We start from the raw sequence: 22,638 nt of genomic DNA, 5'->3' as shown, positions 1-22,638 counted from the left end.
CAACTCTCATCGCCCGGCAGGATACCCCTACTGGTATCCTCTCGTTTGGAGATGCCCCGCCAGCAGCCCGAAGTTGTGAAGTTGACTGAACGGAAACACAAATATTTCCCGACGAGTGTATCGGTGGCTCGCGTTGTCGATGGGACTGGCTGGGGCCTGGCTTTCTATGCGCCGTTTGTAATTGAGTTTCGGGAAGCTTGAATGGCCCGGTGCACTAATACAAGCTTTGATGCTGCTGATGGCGCCTATTACTTAAAGTAACAACTCAGGAGGGACGACGATGATGGACTGATGATTCAAACGATGGCAGGAGGCGTGTCAAAGTGCCCGTTCTCGACGCGAACGTATCAATACAGTGTTGTCGTGGGCGGGTGAATGTGTACGGTATCCCTGTGTGGAGAGATCCGCCCGCTCCCGAGCGCACAGGGCAACGGGCACGAGCGGAGCAGCGGCCAAGCCAAGCTGGTCTAGACGGCAAACAAGGCCAAATTGGGAATAGCGCTTCCAACCCCAGATTTCCACTTGAGCCGTTCTCGAACTCGAATGGCTTGGAATGTGGGTGACTGGCCAGCTGATAATGGAATTTGTGACATTCCTGAAGAAGATCAAATCTGAACACTGAACCCTACGGCGGATGCTTTCAGTCTCTGGGGCCCTCTTCACCTCGGGGCTCTCTACGCTGTACTGTGCACAGCATACACCACGAATACACGTCTTGGCGCTCTTACACATCCTGGTCGGCACATGTTCTCTGGCGTTGGCCCGGTTTGTCTTGGCTCGGCTTGTCACTTGAACTCAACCCCACCATGTCCGCATGCCCCTCGTGCTGAGGTCAGTGGTTTGTTCTGCCTGATCAGCTTTCGCGTGCCCGATGTTGGATTTAGAGTGTGACCCAAGCCAGAGAGGAATTGTTCGACGGGAGAAGGCTATTTTCAGATGCAGCCCTCGCCGGTTGATGCCGATGCGGAAGGTGGAAGTCCATAGATGGAAGCCATCGCTGACGCCAGAGGACCCCTCCTTGCATGCGCAATCCCGCCGTCACATTGATTTTATTGCCGCTGTAGAGCAGCACAGCGCTCGACAACGGCGCCCGAAGCGTTTTCAGTTTATGGACATCTGCGCCCAGTATTAATTGCTCAGTCCTCCTGGTCTTTGATGCCCTTTCTTTGCCTCTTGGTTGTGTTGTTCCTGTTTGTCCCCGCTCTTTCTCGGTGCTTGTGGAAAACCGTTGCTCCAGTGAGTGTGGACGCTTGGCACGGCTGTGGACTACGGCTTTCAGTTTTCTGTCCCTTGAACGGCGTCGTCGCGGTTCGTCATCTCTGCCCAACCACAACCACATTCTGCATCACCCCGCGACTCGACGCGCTGTCTTGGGACCCGAAGTGACAGATCAGCTGTTCCTCTCTTCGAGATCACTGTATGTATGTGGCCTCTTTGGCCGTTCCTGCCACCGTGGCATGCGACGATTGCCAGGCTGCTACTGCCAGGTTTTGGACACTCTTTCGGGGCTGGGCTTCGGCAGGCCGTCTCATTATTAAATGTCACTTTACCCACTGCTTGATTGCTGACAATCCTGTACTCAGTCTTCTGTAACAACTGCCAGTATTTGCGACGACATCGAAACCCCGCCTGTAGACCACCCACGCTAGCCGGTCCCTGCGCAAAACATCAAGACCTCAACATCATACCTTTCCAACTCCAGTCGACAAATCCGAACCCATAATCATGGCCTCGTTTTTCCAGAACCTTTGGGAGTCCATCTTCACCCCAGGACCGACGCCAACGCTCCTTGTAGCCACGAATGTCACCTTTGCCGCCCTGCAGGTGGTGTTGGCCGCCATGTTGCTTGCCACATACAGTATTCACTTTATTATCCTCTCGGGTATCTGTGCCGGCCTGTGGATGTCTATCAATTGGTTCGCGGGCGAGTTGATCATTCATCAAATACAGGAGGAAGAGAAGGCGCGAAAGGCCAAGGCGGCTCAGATCCCAACATCCTTCGACGACAGCGAGACCGAGGTGGAGGCATCGAAGTCAACGGCGAGCTTAGGCAAAGGGAAGAAGCCAACACCGGAAGCAGCGGCGGTCAGCACCGTTGTCGAGCCAGCAGAAAACCAGGGCGAGTTGAAGCTGAGGGTACCAGCGGAGGAGCCAGGATCTAGCCAGGGACTTAAAAGCGGCGTCAGCACTGAGGATGAATGGGAGAAGGTCTCTGAGAATGAGAACGAGAAGGAGAAATAAATGTGCGAGCCACCTATGTACCATAAGCTAAACCAGCTTAGAGAAACACCAATCAAGGCGCATAGCGAGAAGTAGTTGTACATAGTCGAAGTTTGGTCTGGGGGTGGTCTCTCATCTTAGTCTAGATCTGCGCTTACTACATTACCCATGGTAGCTTCAGGGCCTATTTTGGCTATACATCAATGCATACTGGAGGAGAATTCAAAAGCATATGATGTGGAACGGCAGGAGATAGTACTCCTTAATAGAGCAGTGTTGGTAAAGCAGTTGACAGCACTGCAAACAACCCTAACCCGGAATGGGGGCACGTGCACGGCCCCGTGCTCCAAATTTCGCGTCGCGCTGCCATCAACCTTGAGAGCTCCACTGTTCACCATCTCCAGCAAGACCAACGATTGCGATCCAACAAGACGATACACAACGGCGAAAACCAGCCCTCAAGCTTTCCACGAGCCCTCTATCTTAATACTTCGATATTACTTAGAGACCGCCAAGATGAAGCTCGTCAGGTACGCATAGGCCCTCCAGCCAGCAGTAGCCTTGCGCAATGCCCAAAGCTAACGATTACTCTCGCCGCCAGATTTCTTATGAAATGCCAGAACGAGTCGGTGACGATTGAACTGAAGGGGTACGACAAAATAATCTCTTACAAGGAATACTGTCAGCGGAAGGCTAATAGGGAAGGTATATAGCGGCACCATCATCTCTGGAACTATCGCCTCCGTCTCCCCACAAATGAACACGGCGCTCCGAAATGTCAAGATGACGCCTCGCGGGCAAGAAACGATTCAGCTGGAGACTCTTAATGTTGTACGTATTGCTCTAGAAATCAAAACGCCGTCAAAGAACAAGCCACTGACTGTTCCGGTTCTGTAGCGCGGAAGCACCATTCGTTGTGAGTAGTTGGCGGTCCAATACAAAATTCAAAGGACAAATTACTAACATCAAGCTCGAAAGATTACATCCTCCCCGATTCGCTTCCCCTCGACTCGCTCTTGATCGACGACTCTTCCAAGCCCAAGAACAAGGCCCGCAAGGAGGTGGATCGTGGTGGTGCCAGAGGAGGCGGTCGCGGTGGCCGTGGTATGCGTGGAGGAAGAGGCGGTCGCGGTGGCCGTGGCAGAGGAAGGGGTTAAGCTGGTAAACTTGGGGACAACAGGTTGGACTACGCACCTGGCCGCTGGTTGGGGTGCTGCCAAACGATGCGCCCAAGGTGTCCCTACCTGCGCTTTTCATCGGCAACGTATGGGCGATTCGATGGCGACAGGCAGAAGCAGCTCGACTAGGCGCGCACAAATCCACCGGAGGAGGACGAGGAGATACGAGAGATCACACAACATATGTGCGTCAGCACTCTTTGCGTTTTGACCATCAACAAAACATAGCGGAGACCTGAAAAGCGGCAGGGAATTCTGAATTTGGCGTTACTGGATGGATGATTTGATACTGCAAAAGACTGCCAAGGGGTACGTTCTTGATTTTCTGATATATGGGGGAGGCGACAAAACGGCCTGTATTCATAGTGTTCTTACTCACCGAGGGTAGGACGGACCCGTTAACAATGACACCTCAATACTCGGACTCATATATATTTGCCATACGATCAAACACATATATGCCATATATTGATCATGGCATATGACGATATGTTAAGAATTCAACCTCCCGTATTTTTTTCGACTCTTATCCACAGCAGTACGCTTTCAAGAGCAACCCATCCATTTCCTGATTTCACAAACCTCAACATCTCACTCCCTCCATATCCTCACAATCTGCAACTTCTCCCACCCCGCCTGCCGTCCACTCGTTCCTACTGTCTCCGCCTTCCACCGTCTTCCCTCCCCAGCATTGTCCATCTCCCTAATCCTTTGCTTCACCGCCTCGGGCTTATTCCCCGCACACAACAGCAAGTAGGCGACCCCCCGCTCGCTGAGGACATCCCCCAAACTGTCGATAACCCTATCCGTCGTCTCCATCCCGTCTTTCCCACCTGCATAAGACAGCTCCAAGAGTTTAGACTCCTCCTCAAACGTCACTTTGCCCTCCTTCTTTTCCCTCAGCCTCTCAGGCAGGGCTGGTAAATCTTCAGTGGGAACATAAGGGGGGTTGAAGACCAGGACGTCGACTTGTCTCCCTCTCAAGCAAGAAGTGAGATCGCCTTGGACGGCGGAGAGAAATTCCCCTGATGTTGTGGGGTGGTCTTGGGAGGCGAGGGAGACGGTTTTGGCAGTGGAGGCGCAGGCGAAGGAGTTGATGTCGATGCCGAGGGTTAGGATGTCGGGGCGGGAGAAGATGTGGTTGGCGTGGGCGGTGAGGAAGGCCAGGACCACGCCGGAGCCGGGACCGATTTCGAGGACTAGAGGGGTGGGGGATGAGGGGGGAAAGTGGGAGGTGTGGAAAGTGAGGGAGGTGGGGGAGGAGAGGGTGTCGAGGAGGAGGAAGGAGTCTTCTGCTGGTTCGTAGACAAGGGTGTAGGGGACGTGGGAGGTGGAGGGGGTGGGGAGCATTTTGATGGTGTGTGTGTAAGATGTGTGTTGATAGGTACGGGGTTATTGCTGTGGGGGGCGGTCTGGTGTTTCCGTGCTTGGCTGAGAAAGAAAGAGAAGAAGCTAGTTGTGGATAGCTTCGCTTTTGGGCCGGATTTGGTAAGTGGTTGATGTGTGTGAAAAGAGTGAGCACCAAGCGGGAATTTTGACAAGGACTTTTCAGCGGGTGGGGCACGTGATGAGCATGAGACAAGTATGAGTTTCTTGATCATACTTCTCACATGAGCAGCACCAGGTCAATAAGATTTCACAAAATGCAAGCAAAAACAGGAGACATGCCATCGGTGATAGCGTCGTTGGTTTTCCCAAAGTTGAACTACGTGCCTTGAACATGTAGAAGGCCGCACCAAGGATGGGCTCTACCTATTATATGTCATGAGTCTGTATGAAGAAGAGAAAATGTACAAAATATCAACCGATATCATCTTTGCCTTCCGCTGTCCCTCTTAGATGATGCCAATATATTTCACGAATAACACAAGTAAAATCCCTCCCCCGGTCCTGCCTACTCGGCCCCAACCCCCAGCGAAATCCATGCCGATTCTTCACCAGCATTCTCGTGTAATTTCTATCGTACTGTCCCTTAAGGTCGCTAATTTCACCCACGATATCGTCAGCAAATTACCTCATACTTCCTAACTGTTCCTCGTTGTAGGGAAGACCTACCAGGTGGGATATAGATGCCCCTGCGCCACTACTATCTGCGGATATGGCTTTGCCTATCTATTGAACAGATAGGGGCAGTTGTCGAAGCTGTAGCCTGGGTGACAAGAGACCGTGACGACTGCCCAGGGTGGTGGCAGTGGAAGTCTTTATAGTGGCCTGTTTGGCACATTTTCTTTCTCAGTGTTTTGTCAATGTGTGGCGAGGGTGGTAGCTGTACACTGCTGTAAAGAGGACAAGTGATATAGTTTGGAGTTGTGGGCTGCTTGGCCAGATGTCATGAGTGTAAAAGAGAGGAGTATGTCAGTCGGCAACTGAGAAGTGTCAGAAGCGCGTTGTGACACAGGCAATAGTCTTGGGGTGCAGTTGTTGCCTGTTTGCTCCTCCTGCTTAGACAAAATGGAAGTGTAAATGCAGAGGATCAGATGAATCGGACAAGTTATTCACTCATCTTGATATGATAAACTAACCCTAAAGACAACGCTGCCACCAAGCCTCTAATCTACTACCCAATACATAACCATATTCCCATAGCTCCAACGCCATGCTTCCATAAGTCTTTCAACACGCAATGGGTAGTACTTTTATATCCATGGACTCTCGCCAGGATCATGCTCTGACGAAACCGCAACCGACTCTTTCCTCGACCCAGACGGCGATCCCGCTTCTGAAACACCATCATCCTCTTGCTCTATCCTCGGGCTCTTCCCCTGCTTCACACCAACTAACCTCTCCAACAACTCCTCTATCCTCTGCGTGCTCTCCTCCAACGCCTCCAACCTTGCGGTAATATTGCTCATTTCATCACTCTCACTAAGCACCTCCTGGAGCTCTGCTCTCAACCCAGGAAACGGCGCGATGCTATCACGTCTGCTCAAAGGTTTGGGGCCTCCCGGCGCCGCACCTCCCGCAGCCGTTGCCACAGCCGTCGTTGCCGCCGCCGTCTGGGCAGCTTGCTTCCTCGCTTCTGATGCCACTGAGTCTATGTGGCTGTTTCCTCTGGCGAACTGCCTCCGGATCAAGTGCCGCGTTAGGTCGTCATCGGTGGTTATTTGTTCGAGGACCGACTCCGGTGGTGGTACTTCGAACACAGTCGAGATATCGCTATGGGAGGTGATTCTCCATTTTTCCCAGAAGTGAAGCCCGGACTTCTTTTGGGCTTTGACGAAAGATGTGAGTTGGGTAGGTGGACCTCCTGGGGTACCGGGCCAGAGTGCTCTACGCTCGGCGACGGCGATGAACAGGAGGAGGGGGAGGTTGAGCAGACGGACACTCGCGACGTGGATTTTGTGGAACCATCTCGGCGAGGCGAGGAATTTCAAAGGTACGAGGATGAAGATGGCGATGAGGTTAAATGGTGGTTGATAGGCGAAAATGGCATCGCCTTTGACACCCTCAAGGGTAAGTACGGCCCGGCGGAACTGAATCTCGGCTGGGGCGTTGGTGACGATGGTGCCAAATGTGGTCGAGAGCATCGATACGAGGATGGTGAGGAAGAGGGTGTTGCCCAAGAAAGCGAAAGCTACCATAAGAGCTGGTCCCAATATCTTGTGAAACTCAATCTGGTCTGTTGTTAGTACCGTGACAACTGACCAAGACGAAGACAACAAACCGAGTGATGGATCCCTGATCCGTCCAGTCCAAACCAGATGTATATCATCCACTTGCTGATGACACTGGAGAATGGTTAGCTAGCGGCAGGTTGGGATCTAGGTATGTAGTTACTTACAAAGGCGAGTATGCGTCGTTTCCGAGCCACATAAGCGACAGTAAGAACCCGAAAAAGCACCAAATGGCCAACGCAGTCACCAGCGCAAAGTCAGACATCATGGACCGTAGACATAAGAATACAATATTGTCAGAGAGAAGGTTGAACGCCAACCGCGGCACAAGGACCGGTGCCCCCATGGCAAGGACGTCAAGAGCTTGCTGATCAGCTTCGGCATTTCCAGTCTTCCAGCCATATATGCGGAGGAACACGTAGATCCAGTAAATGAAGGCAAAACCGACGTCGAGAAACGACCAAAGATTTTGGGCGTATACGTGCCTGGATTAGACTGTCAGCCAGGACACTGACAAAGTAGCAATAGACTCGGTCTAGACATACCATCCGTGCTCTAGTAAGGTGGCAAACTGATCCAGAACCCATCCCATGGCGTACACCGTAAAACAGATCTCGAGCTTGCTGAACTGTGTGGGATCTCTCTCGGCCATAAACACAACGTATAACGCCAACAAAATAAAGAACTGCATAATCTCGAGGTAATTTCTGGTCCGTGGAACCAAAAGACGATACTGGTTCAATAATGGTGCTTCTCGGGGATTGTACAAGGAGATAGGACGCTGTTTGTATCTGTCTGCAATCAAGTCCATGTAACTCGAAGGCGTGTAAATCACGCGGCCGTCATAGATGGCATCAACCCTGATTTCAGTCAGCACAGTTTCTCTGACCTTGACAGATGGGAGAGACTGACACTTTTTGGCAACTAGTACTGGCAAGAAATACTCTGGCCTCGCTTAGGATAGCCACTTCCAAAGCCGGAAGCGTCTTATGCCATGCTGTACTAGCCTGCACCTCCCTCCTGATCTCTTCGGGGGCATTTTGAAATGGCTCAAACCCAGCAATCAAGATGTGCGCCAGAACAAGCAGGTTATCTGGCCCGTCATTGTCCTCATTGAACCGTCTGAGAATACGGGTGGCAATGAGCTCGCACAGCATGGCGCGTGTTGAGTTGACATTTTGTCTGTTGCTGAGATGTTTCTGTTCGTTCAGAAACTGGGCTCTGTTGACCAATAAACAGTAGACGATGGAGATATCGTCCTGTTCGTAGAGCTTGTCCACCAAAGGCCGGATAACGCTGATGTTGATGCGCACATCACGGAGCTGATCGAGACTGAGATAGTCTTCCACTACTGAGATGATGTCGCGTCTGATTCGATGAATGTTGTTATAAACGGGAAGGTGCTTGGGAGTGCTTGTGTTATAGCTGAAGCAACTGAAGACCTGCTCGTCGGTCCGGTGTGGGAAGGTGGCGCGATGAGGGAGCAAGGGCCGCCGTTCAGGGGGCTCCTGGATTTGAATGTGAACTCCGGCTGCGGACCCGGCACCGGTCGTGGCACCCGGGCGCCGGCGGTCGCCCATGTTTTGGAGTTTCGTTAGGTAGTTGCCTGTAAATGTGCTCTATTGAAGTTGAATGATCCGAGCAAGTGACTTTTCAGAAGGTGGGGTGTTGTCGATCTGGAGACGACAACATACGCTCCAGGTTGTCGTTGGGAATTGAAGTTTGAGTGTCCTTCAGTGTGCTGGCTCGTGGAACAGTGAGAGTGTGGTAAGAAAAAGACCTAGAAAGAGTTTGTGTAATCTCTGGAATGTGAATAAGCCAAACCAAGGTTAGTTTTGTATAATCACGCCGTGTGAAAATATCAAGTTACGAGAGGAAGAAGGTAGCTTTTGATACATGATATCATCACTTATGAATGGATTTATCAGATGGTTGACTGCCCTGTTGGATCTCCTAGATGAGCGGCCAGCGGCTTATCGAGCTGTGCCCCACGCTGGTTTCAGCTGCAGACTGCAGTGCATAAAGGCGCTGATAAAGATAAGCGATGCCAGGCACGCCGTTTTAGCCTTCCCCACACCAACTCCCAGCGGCTTGGGCCGAGAACAAACAAACACCCCTGTCGATATTTTTGCAGTGTGGATCACTTTCAAACGACGCCTTCCAGCAAAAACAGACGGTACATCTAACTTCGACGACTTCATTCATCAAACCACGCTCGACAACTTATTGAGCTCAAGTCTCGATCTAATACAGACAGACATTAGTAGTTTTCGTGTTAAGCTCACCCGAATCGCATCCACGATGGACGTCAGCGACGTGACACCAGAGTTGGAACAGCTGGAGCTGGACCTCAACACACTCCAAGAAGTACTTCAACCACTTTTGAGTGATGTCGGCGATATTTCGTCCAAGATGCCACTTCTCGACAAGGCCAAGCTTTATGTCTTGGTGTGTTATGCGATTGAATCACTCATATTTTGTAAGATACACCTACCATACTTGAGACTTCACCGGTCACTTACTGACATTCACCTCAGCGTCGTTGCGCCTAAATGGAACGGATGCAAAAAGCCACCCCGTTTTCACAGAGTTAACCCGCGTCAGGCAGTACTTTGAGAAGATCCAGAAACTCGAGTCACCCCCAGAAGAGCGTGAAAACACGGTCAACACCGAGGCGGTGGCTCGCTTTGTCAGGAATGATTTGGTATGCTCGGCGTTTTCATGTCCACTACTTATAAGTACCGACCATGACTAACACGCTTCATAGGCCGACAACAAGGACATCAAGAACAAGCTGACGGAGCTGATTGCCAAAGAAAAAGCGAAGGCCGAAGCCAAAGCCGCCACGGCTGCTGCGGAAAAGAAGCGGCCTGCAGAGGACTCAACATCAGAAGTTCGTCCTGAAGAAGCTGGGAACAAGATTGCCAAACGGCCGAAGCGTGATGGATCCAAGAAGAAGAAATGAATGCTACCCAAGGGGTTCAACATCAACATACTGCTAAGTCCAAGTGGACAGCAAAATCAGAGCTTGCCCCCAAGCACTTCTACGGCGGACCATGAGCATCGAGGTGACACAGCCTCAGCGTGAGTCTCATCGTGAAAAACTTGGGTCATGAGGCATAGCGAGGCAATTTCTGGAGCCTCACACCCGTTCAAGTCACACAACACAAGATACCCAACGGCAATCCACGGAAGTTGGGTCAGCTGCGCGTCCATTCTGATTATTTGGTTAAGAGATGGAGCATTGAAGCTTCAAGTTGGCGGAGGGATTAGGGGTGTGGACGGCCGTAATAGACTACATATCAGGTCTTGACCAAGACCAAATACGTGCATTCAAATCATATATCTCTCTTTTAATCCTCCGTAATACCAGCACAGCGATCTAAACCCTAACCCCCGGCCTTCTTCTTTGCCCCGCCACCGGCAGGGACCAACAAATCCTTAACATTCTATTGGCTTCTAGGCTCAGCGCCGCCTCTGAGTGGCCAATGGCAAAATCCCATACCGTCCTCGTGGCCGCCCGGCGCGTTCATCTAGACTTTATACCGACGATCCGAACTGCCGCCTCTCAACCTCAAACCTCACCACCTCAACACCACAAACCACGCATACACATTCACCCGTTGAATCACCCCTCCTTCCAAACCAAAAACCAAAATGCCTCGCCAATCCCGTGGTCCCGCTCGCGCCCCCGCGCGCCCTACCGTTCCCGCTCGCTCTGCCCCCGCCCCAACCCAGCAGCAGCAAACCCGCCCAGCAACCACCTACGCCGGTCCCCAAACTGGTGCCCCTAATGCCGCTGCTCCCACCGCTGGTGCCCCTACCTCTCAGGGCCCAGGGTTGATGGCGCAGATGGCTTCTACTGCTGCGTATGCTCCCCCTCTTCCCCCTCCCCTCCTTTGACATCCGTGATACTAACAGTATGTCCAGTGGTGTCGCCATCGGCTCTTCCGTAGGCCACGTAATCGGAGGCGGCATCTCCTCCCTCTTCGGCGGCGGCTCCTCCGCTGCCGCTGCCGACCCCGTCGACCAGGCCAACTCGGCCGCCAGCCAGCAAAACCAGACCTGGGGCGACAACTGCAAGGGCGCGACGACCCAGTTCACAAAGTGCATGGATGACAACCAGGGGAACATGCAGATTTGCGGGTGGTACCTCGAGCAGCTTAAGGCTTGCCAGCAGGCTGCTTCTCAGTACTAAGTTTTTGGTCTTGGTGCTGGGGAGTCAAGGGATGAGAGAGAGGGGCTTTGATGGTTGAAAAACTACGATCGTTACAAGCTTTGAAGGGGAGGATTGTTGAGTTTTGTGAGATGGTGCGGTAGCGTTCAAGGTGGAAGACTTGTCTTTACAACAAGTTCAACAAGTTTGACAGCCCACATGCGAGAGCCAGTCATCTCACAACTCACTTGTACATTATAACCAACTACCACTCGGCGGCGCAAACATCAGCCTGTCTTGGACAACAACAACAAATTAATACCCCTGTGATTTGGATTTTTGCGCTTTTCTTGAGGTTGAGCAAAAAAACAGCAGCAAGAATCCATTCGGTTGAACTGATCAACTACCTAAACCCCCCCTACCCCTGGACACCATTAAACCAAGTCAAAATCCTATTGGTTGCCAAAACAAAATATCAAACTCCTACTCTTCCTCATCCGGTCTCGGTTCAAAGTTCGTCTGTGATCTATGTTGGTAAACGTATTCTCCCTTGAAGTTTGCATGTCAAAGTCAACTTACCGAATTCCCGTTATAAAACTGCTGCTCACCCCTCCTCCTCACACTCTCCAGCCCGCCTATACGACGATCACCTCCTGCTGCTTGCCCTTGTCGTCCCCCACGATTCGGACTCTGCTGCCTAGGCGTGTCATCCCCATCCGACTCCTGCTCACCACCCACAGGACCAGAAGTACTAAACAGCGTCGAGAAAAAGCCGCCTATCAAACTGGCAACGAACAGAATGAATCCGATGAACCGCTGGAAGATACCCCCCCTTTCCCCTGCCGAAGTCGTCGAAGCGGCCGAGCTACCGCTACTGCGAGAGTAAGCAGACGAGTACTTTGGCACCGGGAGCAAAATCAATGTTGCCGAGGGTGTCAGCTCCAGCTCCTGCAACGTCTTCTCCTCCTCTGTCACATCGACCGTCTTACTAGGCAGCGGCGTGAGCAAAATCTTGAAGTTGAAGGGTTCTTTCCCGTCTTTTCGATTTTCTGTCACGAATTGCCGAACATCTTTCAAAGTATCCGTGCTAGAGAACCGGCTGCGGAGGGTAGACCCGTCGAATAGCCTGACTTGGATCGCGGCGTGGGAAGAGACTCTGTTCGTTCTCGGGAGAAGCTGGCTGGCGGGGGCAAGAGGGACAGTGGAAGCCTCCGCCGCGGCTTTCCTCTCAGCTTCGAGAGCTTCCTGGCGGGCTTTTCTCTCGGCTTTGTCGTCCTCGATTTGTTTGAGGATTCGCTGGCGTTCTTCCCTGGCTTCCTTTTGCTTCTTCTTGAGGGCTTCGGCGTAGGCGTTGTGAGCGGTGGGAGGTTTGGTTGGGTCTTCGACAGCTTTGCCCTTCTCTTCGCGGCGGCGTTTGGCTTCTTCTTCGCGGCGTTTTTTGGCTTCGGCTTCGGCCTTCTTCATGCGTTCTATTCTGGCCACGGTTTGGGCTGCTAGGGATTGGGCGTGGGATTGTTCGTTGGAGGTGGGCGGGGTTGCTTGGCCTGAGCTGCTGGCGTTGGACTCTGTGATGGGAGCTGGTTGTGAAGCTGTGACGGGTTGGGAAGCGGTAGTCGCGACGGGGGCTGCTGGTGGAACGTTTGGGGAAGCAACGGGCTCGGGCTGGGTTGGCGGTGGTGGAGGAGCTTCAACAGGAGCGAGGGCCTTGCGAAGTCTTTCTATGAATAGTTCCTTGGGCACACCGGCAGCAATGTACTCTTTGAGTTGTCCGCTTCTGATAGCCTGGTTAGGAATGCCTCAATGTACGCTCAGCACCCAACACTTACTTGATTACCACTAGTGTTGGTTTCTTGGGCAATGGGTAGAGCTGAGCGAGGAAGCCTTCCTCTTGTGATCCGGCCACCAAACGAAGTGTCACGGAAGTGGACTTCAACAATTCCACGATCTGATAAGTGTCCGGTCAGTAAACGAGCTTCCAAAAGCATTGTTCGCCAAAACACACCTCTTCTTCCTTGAGATACCCATTCTCCCATGTTTGACTTTCATCTTGCTCATCTATGATAAGGTCAGCAACTTGAGACCAGATCTGGAATAATACCAATGACATACCGGTTACAAAACAGACAACAGACCTGGACTGCTGCAACGCCGCGCCGATCCCCTCCTGGAGAGAGCCCTGAAAGAAAGCCATTGTAAACAGCAACCCCCGCGATATGTAGTTGGCCGATGGGGCAGTGTCAACGTGTCGATTGGATGGCGGTAGGGGTCCAGAGACGAATGTACAAGACAGTCGAGGCAAGATGAGATACTGTAAACCGCAGATCTTCACCGAAAACACGTTTGAAAGCAAAACCTGGAGCAAGTTCCTAATAGAATTGATGAGAGGTTCGCCGTTTTACAAAAGGGATGGAATTGATGAATGGCTGGCCCATGTGTTCACGTTGTCCACGACAGCGGCAAGCCACATCGGTCCCAGACTACCCCCTGTAAGATTACGCTGCTTGCGGGGCACCCAGCTGCTCCAAACAGGGCAGCCAATCAAGTCACACAAACGGGGTCCTGAGCTTCCCCGAATTATGACGCGCGAATCCGTTTCTCTCAGCCGGCCAGTGGTCTGGGGAAAACTGGAAACTAAAAATCCCATCTCAATAAACATCCCACTTCTGGAAATCCCCTTTTTTGCTTCAAAATAAGGGGGCATATATCAGGGATGACAATGACGTCGGGAAGGATACTTCCCACCCTGCTCCGGTCCCTTCAAAGGTCAAGGACACCCCTCCCCCGCCCACAATGGCCTCAACCCACCTCCACACTCAAGCCATCAACACCAAGAAAGTTCACCACCTCCCCTCCCCGCCGCCATGGTGACCCCCCCCGCCAACCGGCCGACGACCCCGGCTTCCAATCCATAGTCGACAACCCCCCCGAGCTCGTCCGCACGGGAAAACGCCACGGCCCCGGCCTCATCATCCTAGCCATCATCCCCATAACAGCATTCTTCCTCGGCACCTGGCAAGTGAAGCGCCTCTCCTGGAAGACAGACCTGATCGCCAAATGCGAGGACCGCATCGTCCGCCCCCCTCTCCCCCTCCCACCCCGCATCGACCCCTCGGCAATCTCCGACTTTGACTTCCGCCGCGTTCTTGTGACGGGCCACTACCGACACGATCAGGAAATGCTCATCGGCCCTCGCATGCGCGACGGCGAGCAAGGATACATTGTCGTTACCCCCCTGGAACGAAAGGACGATCCTGGTGCTACTATTCTCGTGAACCGAGGGTGGATTTCCAAAAAACATCAGGACCAGAAACTGAGACCCGAGGGGTTACCCAGTGGGGAGGTGACGGTGGAGGGGTTGTTGAGGGAGCCGTGGAAGAAGAATATGTTCACTCCTGAGAACAGGCCGGATAAGGGGGAGTTTTACTTCCCTGATGTGAAGCAGATGGCCGAGTTGACTGGGAGTCAGCCTGTCTGGGTTGAGCAGACTATGAGTAGGTTTTAAGTCTTGATCTGGGATATATTGGGTTGGGGAGCTAGCTATGGTTTTGCTAACTCTGATATGTGTGTGTCTACAGACCCTGACTATTTCACTACTCTGGAGTATGAACAAAAGGGTGTACCCATCGGGCGACCTGCCGAGGTCAACCTGCGCAACAACCATGCGCAGTACATCTTCACCTGGTATGTATATAGCCCCTCTCCTGTCTTTCGATGCCGCGGCGGTCAGTCTATGCGTAACTGCCTTGGCGACGCGGCCTCCTCAGTGTGCTCGAATGCGTTATGAGCACTTTTATCTAACAATATCCTCAGGTATGGCCTCTCTCTGGCCACATCGATAATGTTCTGGCTGGTAGTCAAGAAGCCACCAAAGGATATCACCCGTCGTGTTCGCATGAACAAGAACTGGTAAAACAACAATCTCACAAGGTCCAATGGCGGCATACAGGCCTCTCACGTCACGGATTCATCTTCTTCGCCAGCCGGAACTGCCCCTTCGCTTGCCTTGCGACGCTTTTTGGATAGGACAGGCGGTGGCATCCGAAGATCCTGTAATAACTCTCGTGGTAAATGCCGTGACGCAAGAGCAAAAGGCGTAGTCTGTGGGTTGATTTGACGCTGCCTAAGAGAGGAGCCTTGTCAGCAACCAAAAAAGAAAAAGAAAAGAAAAGAAAACACATGTACAACCAAAAACATTTTTGATATACAAAGATACCCCGTCACATACACATAGATTGTACAATAAGAACAAAAGAAAAGACGTACCTTCTCATCAGGGTAATGACATCACTCTCATTAATAGTATTCCGCCCAGCATGTTTGGAATACGCCTCCAGATCCTCCCCCAGCTGCTCAAAGAACCACTCGGAAGCCTGCATGATGGCGTTCATGGCGTCTGGGGTGATCCTCCCCTTGGCTCCGCTCGTCTTGGCGAAGTTTTGCGCCAGCCGTTTAACCACACCCGCTGGAAGGGAAGGGTACTGGATCCCGTGCTTGGAGATGTTGATGCGCTTTTTTCTTGCCGCCGCAGCAGCGCGTAGTTCGGCTCTTTGAGCATGGGTCAAAACTTCTGTTTCTGTTACGTTGCCAGCGGTCATGCGGGTTGTTTCGTTGAGGGTATTGTCAGGTTCTTCGTCGTCCATTTCCGCATCTGGGAGGTCTCCGAAGTCGTCAAAGTTGTGGTTGTCCATACCATCACCACCGTCGTAGCTGTCACTTCGGGCATCTTCCAATGGGGCAAAGTCTGGCTCGTCGAAGTCGGGGGGTTGACGGACGGGGGAGGATTGCACATCGGGGTTGATTACAAAGGAGGTTTGGTCGTCTAGATCGACGGGGACATGGATGCCGAAGTCGCTTTCGTGGCCGGTTTCTCGACGGCCGTCTTCTATTCTGTATAAACTTGTCAGAATCCGATCTCAATGTTTTCCATAAGGGGGATGTAGCTACCGTTCAGGAGACATGATATCTGCCATAGTAAAAGTACCCTCCTCCTCCACAACATTGATCGGCGGAAACATGCCCGACTCCCTTCCAAAATCCTCACTATGCAGCATATCATTCGCATTGAAAAAGTCGCTCATCCTCGTGCTGTTCAAGGACAGTCTGCCCCCAGGTCCCTCGCTATACGCCCTACGCGGCATCTCAACCGACTGCATGGTGAAGTTGTCCTCATTGTCCAGGAGCATCGACCGATGGGGGACGAGATCGTCGCTACCGCTGTCGTCGTCCCTGTCGATCGGCAGTGACAGCCGTGGTCTCTTGGGAATATCTGCTTCGTCGTCATCATCGTAGCTCATGTGCAATGGGCCAAGGGTGGTCTCGTGGGAGTCGTCATCGTCGGAAGGGTTATGGTTGGGGGTGTCGCCGGGAGAGGAGGAGGACGTCACTATCGGCTCTGTCTTTTTGGCGAGGACCCTTCCAAGGCCGAGGAGGAGGTCGCGGGGGGAGTCTCGGGCTTCGCGCACTGATTTCCGGCGGGCGCGGTGGGGGGTGAAGATTGCTGCCCGGCGGGAGTCGATGGTTCGGAAGGCGGCGCGAGCGTGGGGGGTTGCGGTTGGAGGGGCGTTTTTCCTTCCGGAGGCGGACAGGCCTTGTGGACGGCGCTGGCTGCCGGGGGTTTGGAGGAGGAGGGAGCGGCGGAAGTTGGATACAGGGTCTGCGGATGCGGCTCTTGGTGTTGCGTCCAGTGGACGACTTTCGCGGGCCATGGTGCAGATCGGGTGGGTTATGAAAACGGGGAAACCGTGATTGCTGTTTTATTTTCCCATCTCAAGATATCAGACAAGCATGGTATTTGGCGCTCCTCGTCTACTCTCTCAGATCAACTACATTATCGACGCGTGTGGTTGTTGTAGCTGTTCCCGGGTGACGCGACGAACTTCCAAGATGCGCATAACACACCCCCACAAGCTGATTGTGGAGCTACGATAAGCGATTGATAGGCCTCTGGATATCCACTTTGAACCACCGACTTGGTGCCAAGCGTTCACCCCACGCAACAATTAAGATGTTCACAGCCCTGTCTAAACCAGAGTCAACATCTCAATCCAACGTCAGATGGATGAGACTCGGGAAGATTTTTGTTCACTTCCTTGGTGTCTCGTCTGACTCGCTCTTGGACATGTTCCTAGCCGGTCGTTGCGTCAAGTTAGCCACTTGCGGCCCGCGATGACTTCGCCGCCGTTGGTAAGGCGCTTTCAACAGCCAGAGGGGAATGCTATACGCGTTGGTCAGCAACCAGAGTATCAGCAGAAAGGTCAACCACCTGGGCCCTTACGCTGATAGCTAGCCCTGACAGAGGGCCATCGGATTTCCCGACTGGCAGGACAGTTGATGGTGTCCATCGCTCACTGTGAGCTTTGGCCCCATCCCGCGGCGTTGTCAGGGATTGTCACAGAAACGAACATAGCCAGACGAATCAGGAGAGCAGTGTTTCCGCCATGGCCCCGACGCTTGGCCCTCCTCCATATCCAAACCTCCAAAGCCTCCCGTTACATACGTGCGTCAAGACGCACCAGTGCCTGAAGTCCTGATCTCGGCTCGTTGTTGTTCACCCGCAGTGCTCGCACCATCACCTGGGAAAATGGTCCAACCTCTGTCAACAACGTATATGCCCGCTGACATACCTCCACAAGCCCAACCCCGCGGGGGAACGTGGAGGCTTAGATATGATCTCAGTTCTGTCGATCAGTGAACCACAGACCCGCCGTCTCGGTCCATGACTGTTGAAACTTTCGAAATCGCTCGACGAAGTAAATAAACACTGGTATACAGTGCAGCAAGATTCACACCATCTGATAGATGTATATTGATACGATGACTTTTTCCATCATACCCCACTCTCGTGTACCCACGTTATGCATCCGGGCGCGGGATTCAAGCCGTTGAGCAGTTAATAAATCCGGTGGTGTACTCGATGTTGTGGAAGAGCCACCATGCTGTCCTAGTCCCGAAACGATGACTAGGTATTCTTGTATCAGGACGGCGGCCGGGCGATCAGAGGCCGGGCAGGTTCGAGGACGGTCACCGTGCCGCTCGAGACGGATTGCTGTGTGGTGCAACAACGTCTTGGTGGGCGAGGCCCATAGAGGCTGCTTTCAGCTTGGTCGCTTATACCGACTTTGAAGACATACCTCTTGACAGGTTGTTAGATAGAACCAGCCGTGCTGCCCCTGGCGTTTAACTGTTGAAAGATGAACTCCGGTTGATTTGCCAACCACCCACGATTGAAAGCAAGATATTTCTGCCAAGTCGACGCAAGCTTGCACGGCCCGCAAAGGACGCATCGCCAAACGTTTCGAAGAGTCGAAAACCACTGCACGGATAACTCCTTGAACCTCGCGGGGGATAGGAGTCCTACGTTAGCTACACCAAAATTGCGACACAGTGCGGCTATTTGATACTCACCACACCTCACCTCACCTTAGGAGCCATCGCTATACCTGGAGAACAGCGATCCGATAAGGTAAAAGCTCCTGAGCCACTATCCGGTATGTCATCCCTCTAACCTATCCCGTCGTCCTATTGTTCCCCCTGCACAGCACTATTCGGCGCCGAGCAGCACAGCAGCTCTCCTAGAGGCGGGCACCTACGCGGGGATGGCGTCGGCACACTTGTTGCCCTGGAGGCGAATCGCGTGTCGGAACAGAGTCGTGCTCGGTCCTGTGATCGTCGCGCCGACCTCTGGAGCTTGCCCCTCACATGTCTCGCCTGGTCAAGGGCGGTTGACGCCGAAAGTGTCAGAGGAAAAACTCCCTCTCCTGGTGGCCCAGTGCCAGGGCCCATTCCCAGTGGAAGCTCGACCCGCCCAGACAGGACATGTGCCGCCAAGACGATGGTACGCCGGGGGCGACGATGGTGGAGCCGTGTTCTGCAGGTTTGGAGCCAGCCAGTCAAACGACAGCGCAGGGGGAGCTGTTGTCCTGCTGGAGTGGGTGGACAGTACCTTGCCGAAGGCTCCCACACAGTGCCGCTGGCTCTTTATCTCGACTCGCCCGGCCTGTTCTGCCCGGACCGCCAGCGTCCCAACGTCCCAACTCCCCCATTGCGCGCCCGAATTCGAATCCCACACCTCCTTTCCCGGCACCAAACCGTTCCGGCCCTGTGTCAAAACCTTTTCTGATTCCTCTAGGTGCCGTTTCTGCCCTTTCGCAGTCGAGAATCATCCATATCCAGAACCGTGGTCCGAACTACGTCCAAACACATCTGCCAACTCATATCCAGCGCAGGGCAATTCTTGTCGCCCTTCTGCTCCGCTTGCTCACTCGTTGCAACCCTGCTCCCGCATCCTTCCGCCGCCCTTCGAATTCGATTGCACCGAGTGCATCACTGCATCACCTTCGAGGCCCGATACTGTTGTTATTTTTTTGTTTTTTTTTTTTGTTTTCAGCCTTCCAGCAGCGACACTAATTCACACGAGAAGCCAAATATCTCTCAACCATGGCCACTCCGCCCGTCCAGTCGATCAAGGTTCGTCAACAACGCCAGCCCGGCGCCGACACCGCCAGTTCCAATCCCAACCTCCTATTCGCGTCATGAAGATTCGCGTCGAGGAGAACGCAAGGCTAATTGTTTCATTTCTTCGTGTATAGTGCGTCGTCACAGGTGATGGTGCCGTCGGCAAGGTAAGGATGCCCGTTATGTATTCTCTCCTTGGCTCTTCTGACTTTTTGACTGACCGACGTGGGGTAGACATGTCTGCTCATCTCCTACACAACAAATGCTTTCCCCGGCGAATACATCCCCACGGTATTCGACAACTACTCTGCGAGCGTGACTGTTGATGGAAGGCCCATCAGCTTGGGGTTGTGGGATACGGCCGGTCAAGAAGATTACGACAGACTGCGGCCTCTCTCATACCCCCAGACCGATGTTTTCCTCATCTGCTTCTCCCTCGTCAGCCCTCCTTCGTTTGACAACGTGAAGGCCAAGGTATGGACCTCCTTATCGAGCAAGTTCTGATCATTCGCATATTCTGACGCGTTCTATAGTGGTGGCCCGAAATCGGACATCACGCTCCCAATATTCCCATTGTGCTGGTTGGCACCAAGCTGGACGCCAGAGATGACCCTAATACGCTCAAGACAATGGCCGAGAAGCGGTGGTCGCCTATTACCTACCCCATGGGATTGGCCCTTGCCAAGGAGATTGGAGCTTACAAGTACGCCGAATGCTCTGCCTTGACACAGATGGGTCTCAAGACCGTCTTTGACTATGCCATCAGGTAAGCAATTCATCTTTTTACCCACTGAAACACCTCAGATCAGAGACTAACTCAGCCACCTCAGAGCCGTCATTGAGCCCAAGGCCGCTCCTCAGACGAAGAAGAAGTCGTCCAAGTGCACGCTCCTCTAATAACCTTGTTTTCTCGTCTTCAATTCGAAAAAAAAAGCAAAAAGGAAGTGCTTCTTGCTAATCGCTACGACGACGAACGATTGTTTTCCGTAATGCAAACCATACAATCACACACACACACACACACACACACACACACACACCATCTATACCCGACGACATATGCCTGCGCCTGCTATTTGGCTTCAACCTCCATAGTACAACCCCAATAACACCTCCTTCAAACCTTTTCCGGGGTGGCTTCGCGTGTGGATGAAGTATGACGTGTAGTTCGGGGGTTAAACCGTACCTTTAGTATGGGATACCCTGCAAGATTTGAGGCTTGACTAGACGGAAGAAGGGATGAAGGCAGTCATGCAAGGTACAAAAATACCTAGGCTGTTTGAATCAACCTTTTTCTGGCTTTATGGCCGCAGATATTGTATTGGGGGTATACAAGAGTGTCGAGTAATCAGGCACATGTCGCTCTCAACGAACTCTCACGTTTTTGTGTTTCCTCCACACGTTGGTGATCCTACCCAACCGTCAATACTGTAGGGGTTGTTACTAGGGCTCTTTCCGTTGCTTCTCGTTTCTTTTTATTTATTATTTCCCGTAGATAGCTGGGTTGGGGAGGGAGGAGGAGTGGGGAGGGGAGGGGAACGTAGTTTGGGGTTGAGGTGGGAGGAGGGGAGAATTTGATGAACGTGCGAAAGAAGACATCTTGAAACTGCTTTGATGTGAAATGCGGTGTCTGTTTGTATTTGTATGCTGATGACAATTTAGTGTCTCGTATACTGGCTTCCCGTGGTGCCGCACGATGATCCGAATTCACTTGGCTCTCTCAGCTTATCACCGTGTTCAAAAAAGACCGATACACCCTAGATGGTTGACGACACGAACTCTCCATTCTTCTCTCTCTTCTCTCTGAGCCCTACACTCTTCTATTTCTGCAACTTTTTCAGCCAGAAAACAAAAGGGGTATCATAAGCGTACTCCAACTTTTGCTTAGAACACCACTGTCCAACCAACCAGCCAGAACCACATTATATCTACCTAACAGCAAAGAGAAGCCCAGGTGTGAAACCTGTATCCACTCCCTTTTCCCATTTTTTTTTACCAATCCATTTTCTCCTATATTTTCCCCCCTCTCAAGCCAGCAGTGGAAATGATCTACCACTTCTTTTGATTCCTCCCACCGCCGCCACCTCTCCCACCTCTACCTCTACCACCACCTCTCCCCCTACCACCACCGCCTCTACCACCACCACCCCTCCTACCCCTGCCACCACCACCATTGCTATACCCGAAATTGTCCTCCTCATCTTCGTTGAACTCGACCCCGACCTGCGCCCGGCGGGAAGGGTGGATACCAGCTTGGTCGTCCTCCTCCTCAGCAGGCTTCTCCTCAGCAGGCTTCTCCTCAGCACCGCCAGCAGCCTTTGCCTTTTCCTTCTCGGCCTTTTCGACCTCCACCTTCTTCATCCTGCTGCGGCGCTCCTCGTTGAGCTTGGCGTTCTTCTCCTTGATCTTGTCGAGGCGTTGGGGGGTTTTGCCTCCGCCGCCGGCACTAATTATTTGCGTATAACTTGTCAGCAGAAACATCCATCAGGGGGAAAGGGGATAAGGGGGAACATACGTCAACTCAACATTAATCTTCCTCCCCTCAAACTCGGTGTGGTGAAACTTCTCCAGGCACGTCTTCATCCTGTCGAAGCGGTCAAACTCGACAAAGGCGATCCCGCGCGACTTTTTGGGGTCGTCGCGCTCGGTGAGGAGACGGACAGAGGTGGGCTGGAGAGCGGCGAAGTGGGCGGTGAGGGAGTCCGCCGTGGCCGTGTAAGGGAGGTTGCCGACGAAGCAGATGAAGCGGCCTTTGGGTTGGGTCTCCTCCGCCATTGCCTCCTCTTGCGACTTTGGTTTTTGGGCGTCGGGGTGGGAGGGGGGGAGGCCGAACCCCAACTTCAGCGTAGCGAACAGCGGCCGAGCTCACTGTCTCAACAACTATCTTGACGCTTGTGAAGGGGGGCTAGAATCTCCCTGTGGGTTTACGAGGCTTCCCAAGATGTACTGGAAAACTTCACAATCAAACCGGCGTGTCATTTGAACTTGGCCAACAAAAAGCAGAGGTTATCTTGGA

The 22,638-nt window shown here is 52.7% G+C and overlaps 11 protein-coding genes across 11 annotated transcripts; 6 read left to right on the top strand and 5 right to left on the bottom strand.

Moving 5' to 3' along the window:
* Positions 1-1,725: 1,725 nt before the first annotated feature.
* On the top strand, positions 1,726-2,241 carry PODANS_1_19160 (uncharacterized protein; the record flags this gene model as incomplete). Its single annotated transcript, XM_001907344.1, has 1 exon — positions 1,726-2,241. One exon carries the CDS (start codon positions 1,726-1,728, stop codon positions 2,239-2,241), a length of 516 nt encoding a protein of 171 aa, XP_001907379.1.
* A 495-nt stretch (positions 2,242-2,736) lies between these two features.
* On the top strand, positions 2,737-3,377 carry PODANS_1_19150 (uncharacterized protein; the record flags this gene model as incomplete). Its single annotated transcript, XM_001907343.1, has 5 exons — positions 2,737-2,750; positions 2,822-2,869; positions 2,934-3,051; positions 3,118-3,136; positions 3,199-3,377. 5 exons carry the CDS (start codon positions 2,737-2,739, stop codon positions 3,375-3,377), a joined length of 378 nt encoding a protein of 125 aa, XP_001907378.1.
* Positions 3,378-3,989: 612 nt separating this feature from the next.
* Positions 3,990-4,748, bottom strand: PODANS_1_19140 (uncharacterized protein; the record flags this gene model as incomplete). Its single annotated transcript, XM_001907342.1, has 1 exon — positions 3,990-4,748. The coding sequence occupies one exon, from the start codon at positions 4,746-4,748 to the stop codon at positions 3,990-3,992; it is 759 nt and encodes a 252-aa protein (XP_001907377.1).
* Positions 4,749-6,034: 1,286 nt separating this feature from the next.
* PODANS_1_19130 (uncharacterized protein) lies at positions 6,035-8,631 on the bottom strand (the record flags this gene model as incomplete). Its single annotated transcript, XM_001907341.1, has 5 exons — positions 6,035-7,012; positions 7,063-7,117; positions 7,180-7,497; positions 7,558-7,872; positions 7,925-8,631. Coding segments are annotated over 5 exons (2,373 nt in total), but the record flags the coding sequence as incomplete, so codon positions are not given.
* Positions 8,632-8,908: 277 nt separating this feature from the next.
* On the top strand, positions 8,909-9,977 carry PODANS_1_19120 (uncharacterized protein; the record flags this gene model as incomplete). The annotated part of the gene is made up of 3 exons (XM_001907340.1): positions 8,909-9,491; positions 9,550-9,716; positions 9,780-9,977. The coding sequence occupies 3 exons, from the start codon at positions 8,909-8,911 to the stop codon at positions 9,975-9,977; spliced, it is 948 nt and encodes a 315-aa protein (XP_001907375.1).
* Positions 9,978-10,669: 692 nt separating this feature from the next.
* On the top strand, positions 10,670-11,210 carry PODANS_1_19110 (uncharacterized protein; the record flags this gene model as incomplete). The annotated part of the gene is made up of 2 exons (XM_001907339.1): positions 10,670-10,881; positions 10,943-11,210. The coding sequence occupies 2 exons, from the start codon at positions 10,670-10,672 to the stop codon at positions 11,208-11,210; spliced, it is 480 nt and encodes a 159-aa protein (XP_001907374.1).
* A 528-nt stretch (positions 11,211-11,738) lies between these two features.
* On the bottom strand, positions 11,739-13,359 carry PODANS_1_19100 (uncharacterized protein; the record flags this gene model as incomplete). The annotated part of the gene is made up of 4 exons (XM_001907338.1): positions 11,739-12,942; positions 12,995-13,113; positions 13,169-13,194; positions 13,278-13,359. 4 exons carry the CDS (start codon positions 13,357-13,359, stop codon positions 11,739-11,741), a joined length of 1,431 nt encoding a protein of 476 aa, XP_001907373.1.
* Positions 13,360-13,803: 444 nt separating this feature from the next.
* PODANS_1_19090 (uncharacterized protein) lies at positions 13,804-15,078 on the top strand (the record flags this gene model as incomplete). The annotated part of the gene is made up of 3 exons (XM_001907337.1): positions 13,804-14,659; positions 14,744-14,849; positions 14,979-15,078. Coding segments are annotated over 3 exons (1,062 nt in total), but the record flags the coding sequence as incomplete, so codon positions are not given.
* A 41-nt stretch (positions 15,079-15,119) lies between these two features.
* Positions 15,120-16,873, bottom strand: PODANS_1_19080 (uncharacterized protein; the record flags this gene model as incomplete). Its single annotated transcript, XM_001907336.1, has 3 exons — positions 15,120-15,288; positions 15,396-16,055; positions 16,113-16,873. The coding sequence occupies 3 exons, from the start codon at positions 16,871-16,873 to the stop codon at positions 15,120-15,122; spliced, it is 1,590 nt and encodes a 529-aa protein (XP_001907371.1).
* Positions 16,874-19,604: 2,731 nt separating this feature from the next.
* PODANS_1_19070 (uncharacterized protein) lies at positions 19,605-20,519 on the top strand (the record flags this gene model as incomplete). Its single annotated transcript, XM_001907335.1, has 5 exons — positions 19,605-19,634; positions 19,757-19,789; positions 19,857-20,096; positions 20,156-20,388; positions 20,453-20,519. 5 exons carry the CDS (start codon positions 19,605-19,607, stop codon positions 20,517-20,519), a joined length of 603 nt encoding a protein of 200 aa, XP_001907370.1.
* Positions 20,520-21,671: 1,152 nt separating this feature from the next.
* PODANS_1_19060 (uncharacterized protein) lies at positions 21,672-22,397 on the bottom strand (the record flags this gene model as incomplete). The annotated part of the gene is made up of 2 exons (XM_001907334.1): positions 21,672-22,068; positions 22,138-22,397. The coding sequence occupies 2 exons, from the start codon at positions 22,395-22,397 to the stop codon at positions 21,672-21,674; spliced, it is 657 nt and encodes a 218-aa protein (XP_001907369.1).
* Positions 22,398-22,638: the final 241 nt, after the last annotated feature.

Source organism: Podospora anserina, chromosome 1 (genome assembly GCF_000226545.1).
Source record: "Podospora anserina S mat+ genomic DNA chromosome 1, supercontig 4".
Lineage (NCBI taxonomy): Eukaryota > Fungi > Ascomycota > Sordariomycetes > Sordariales > Podosporaceae > Podospora > Podospora anserina.
The sequence above is the reverse complement of the archived record's forward strand: the minus strand, read 5'-3'. Positions and strand labels throughout refer to the sequence as shown.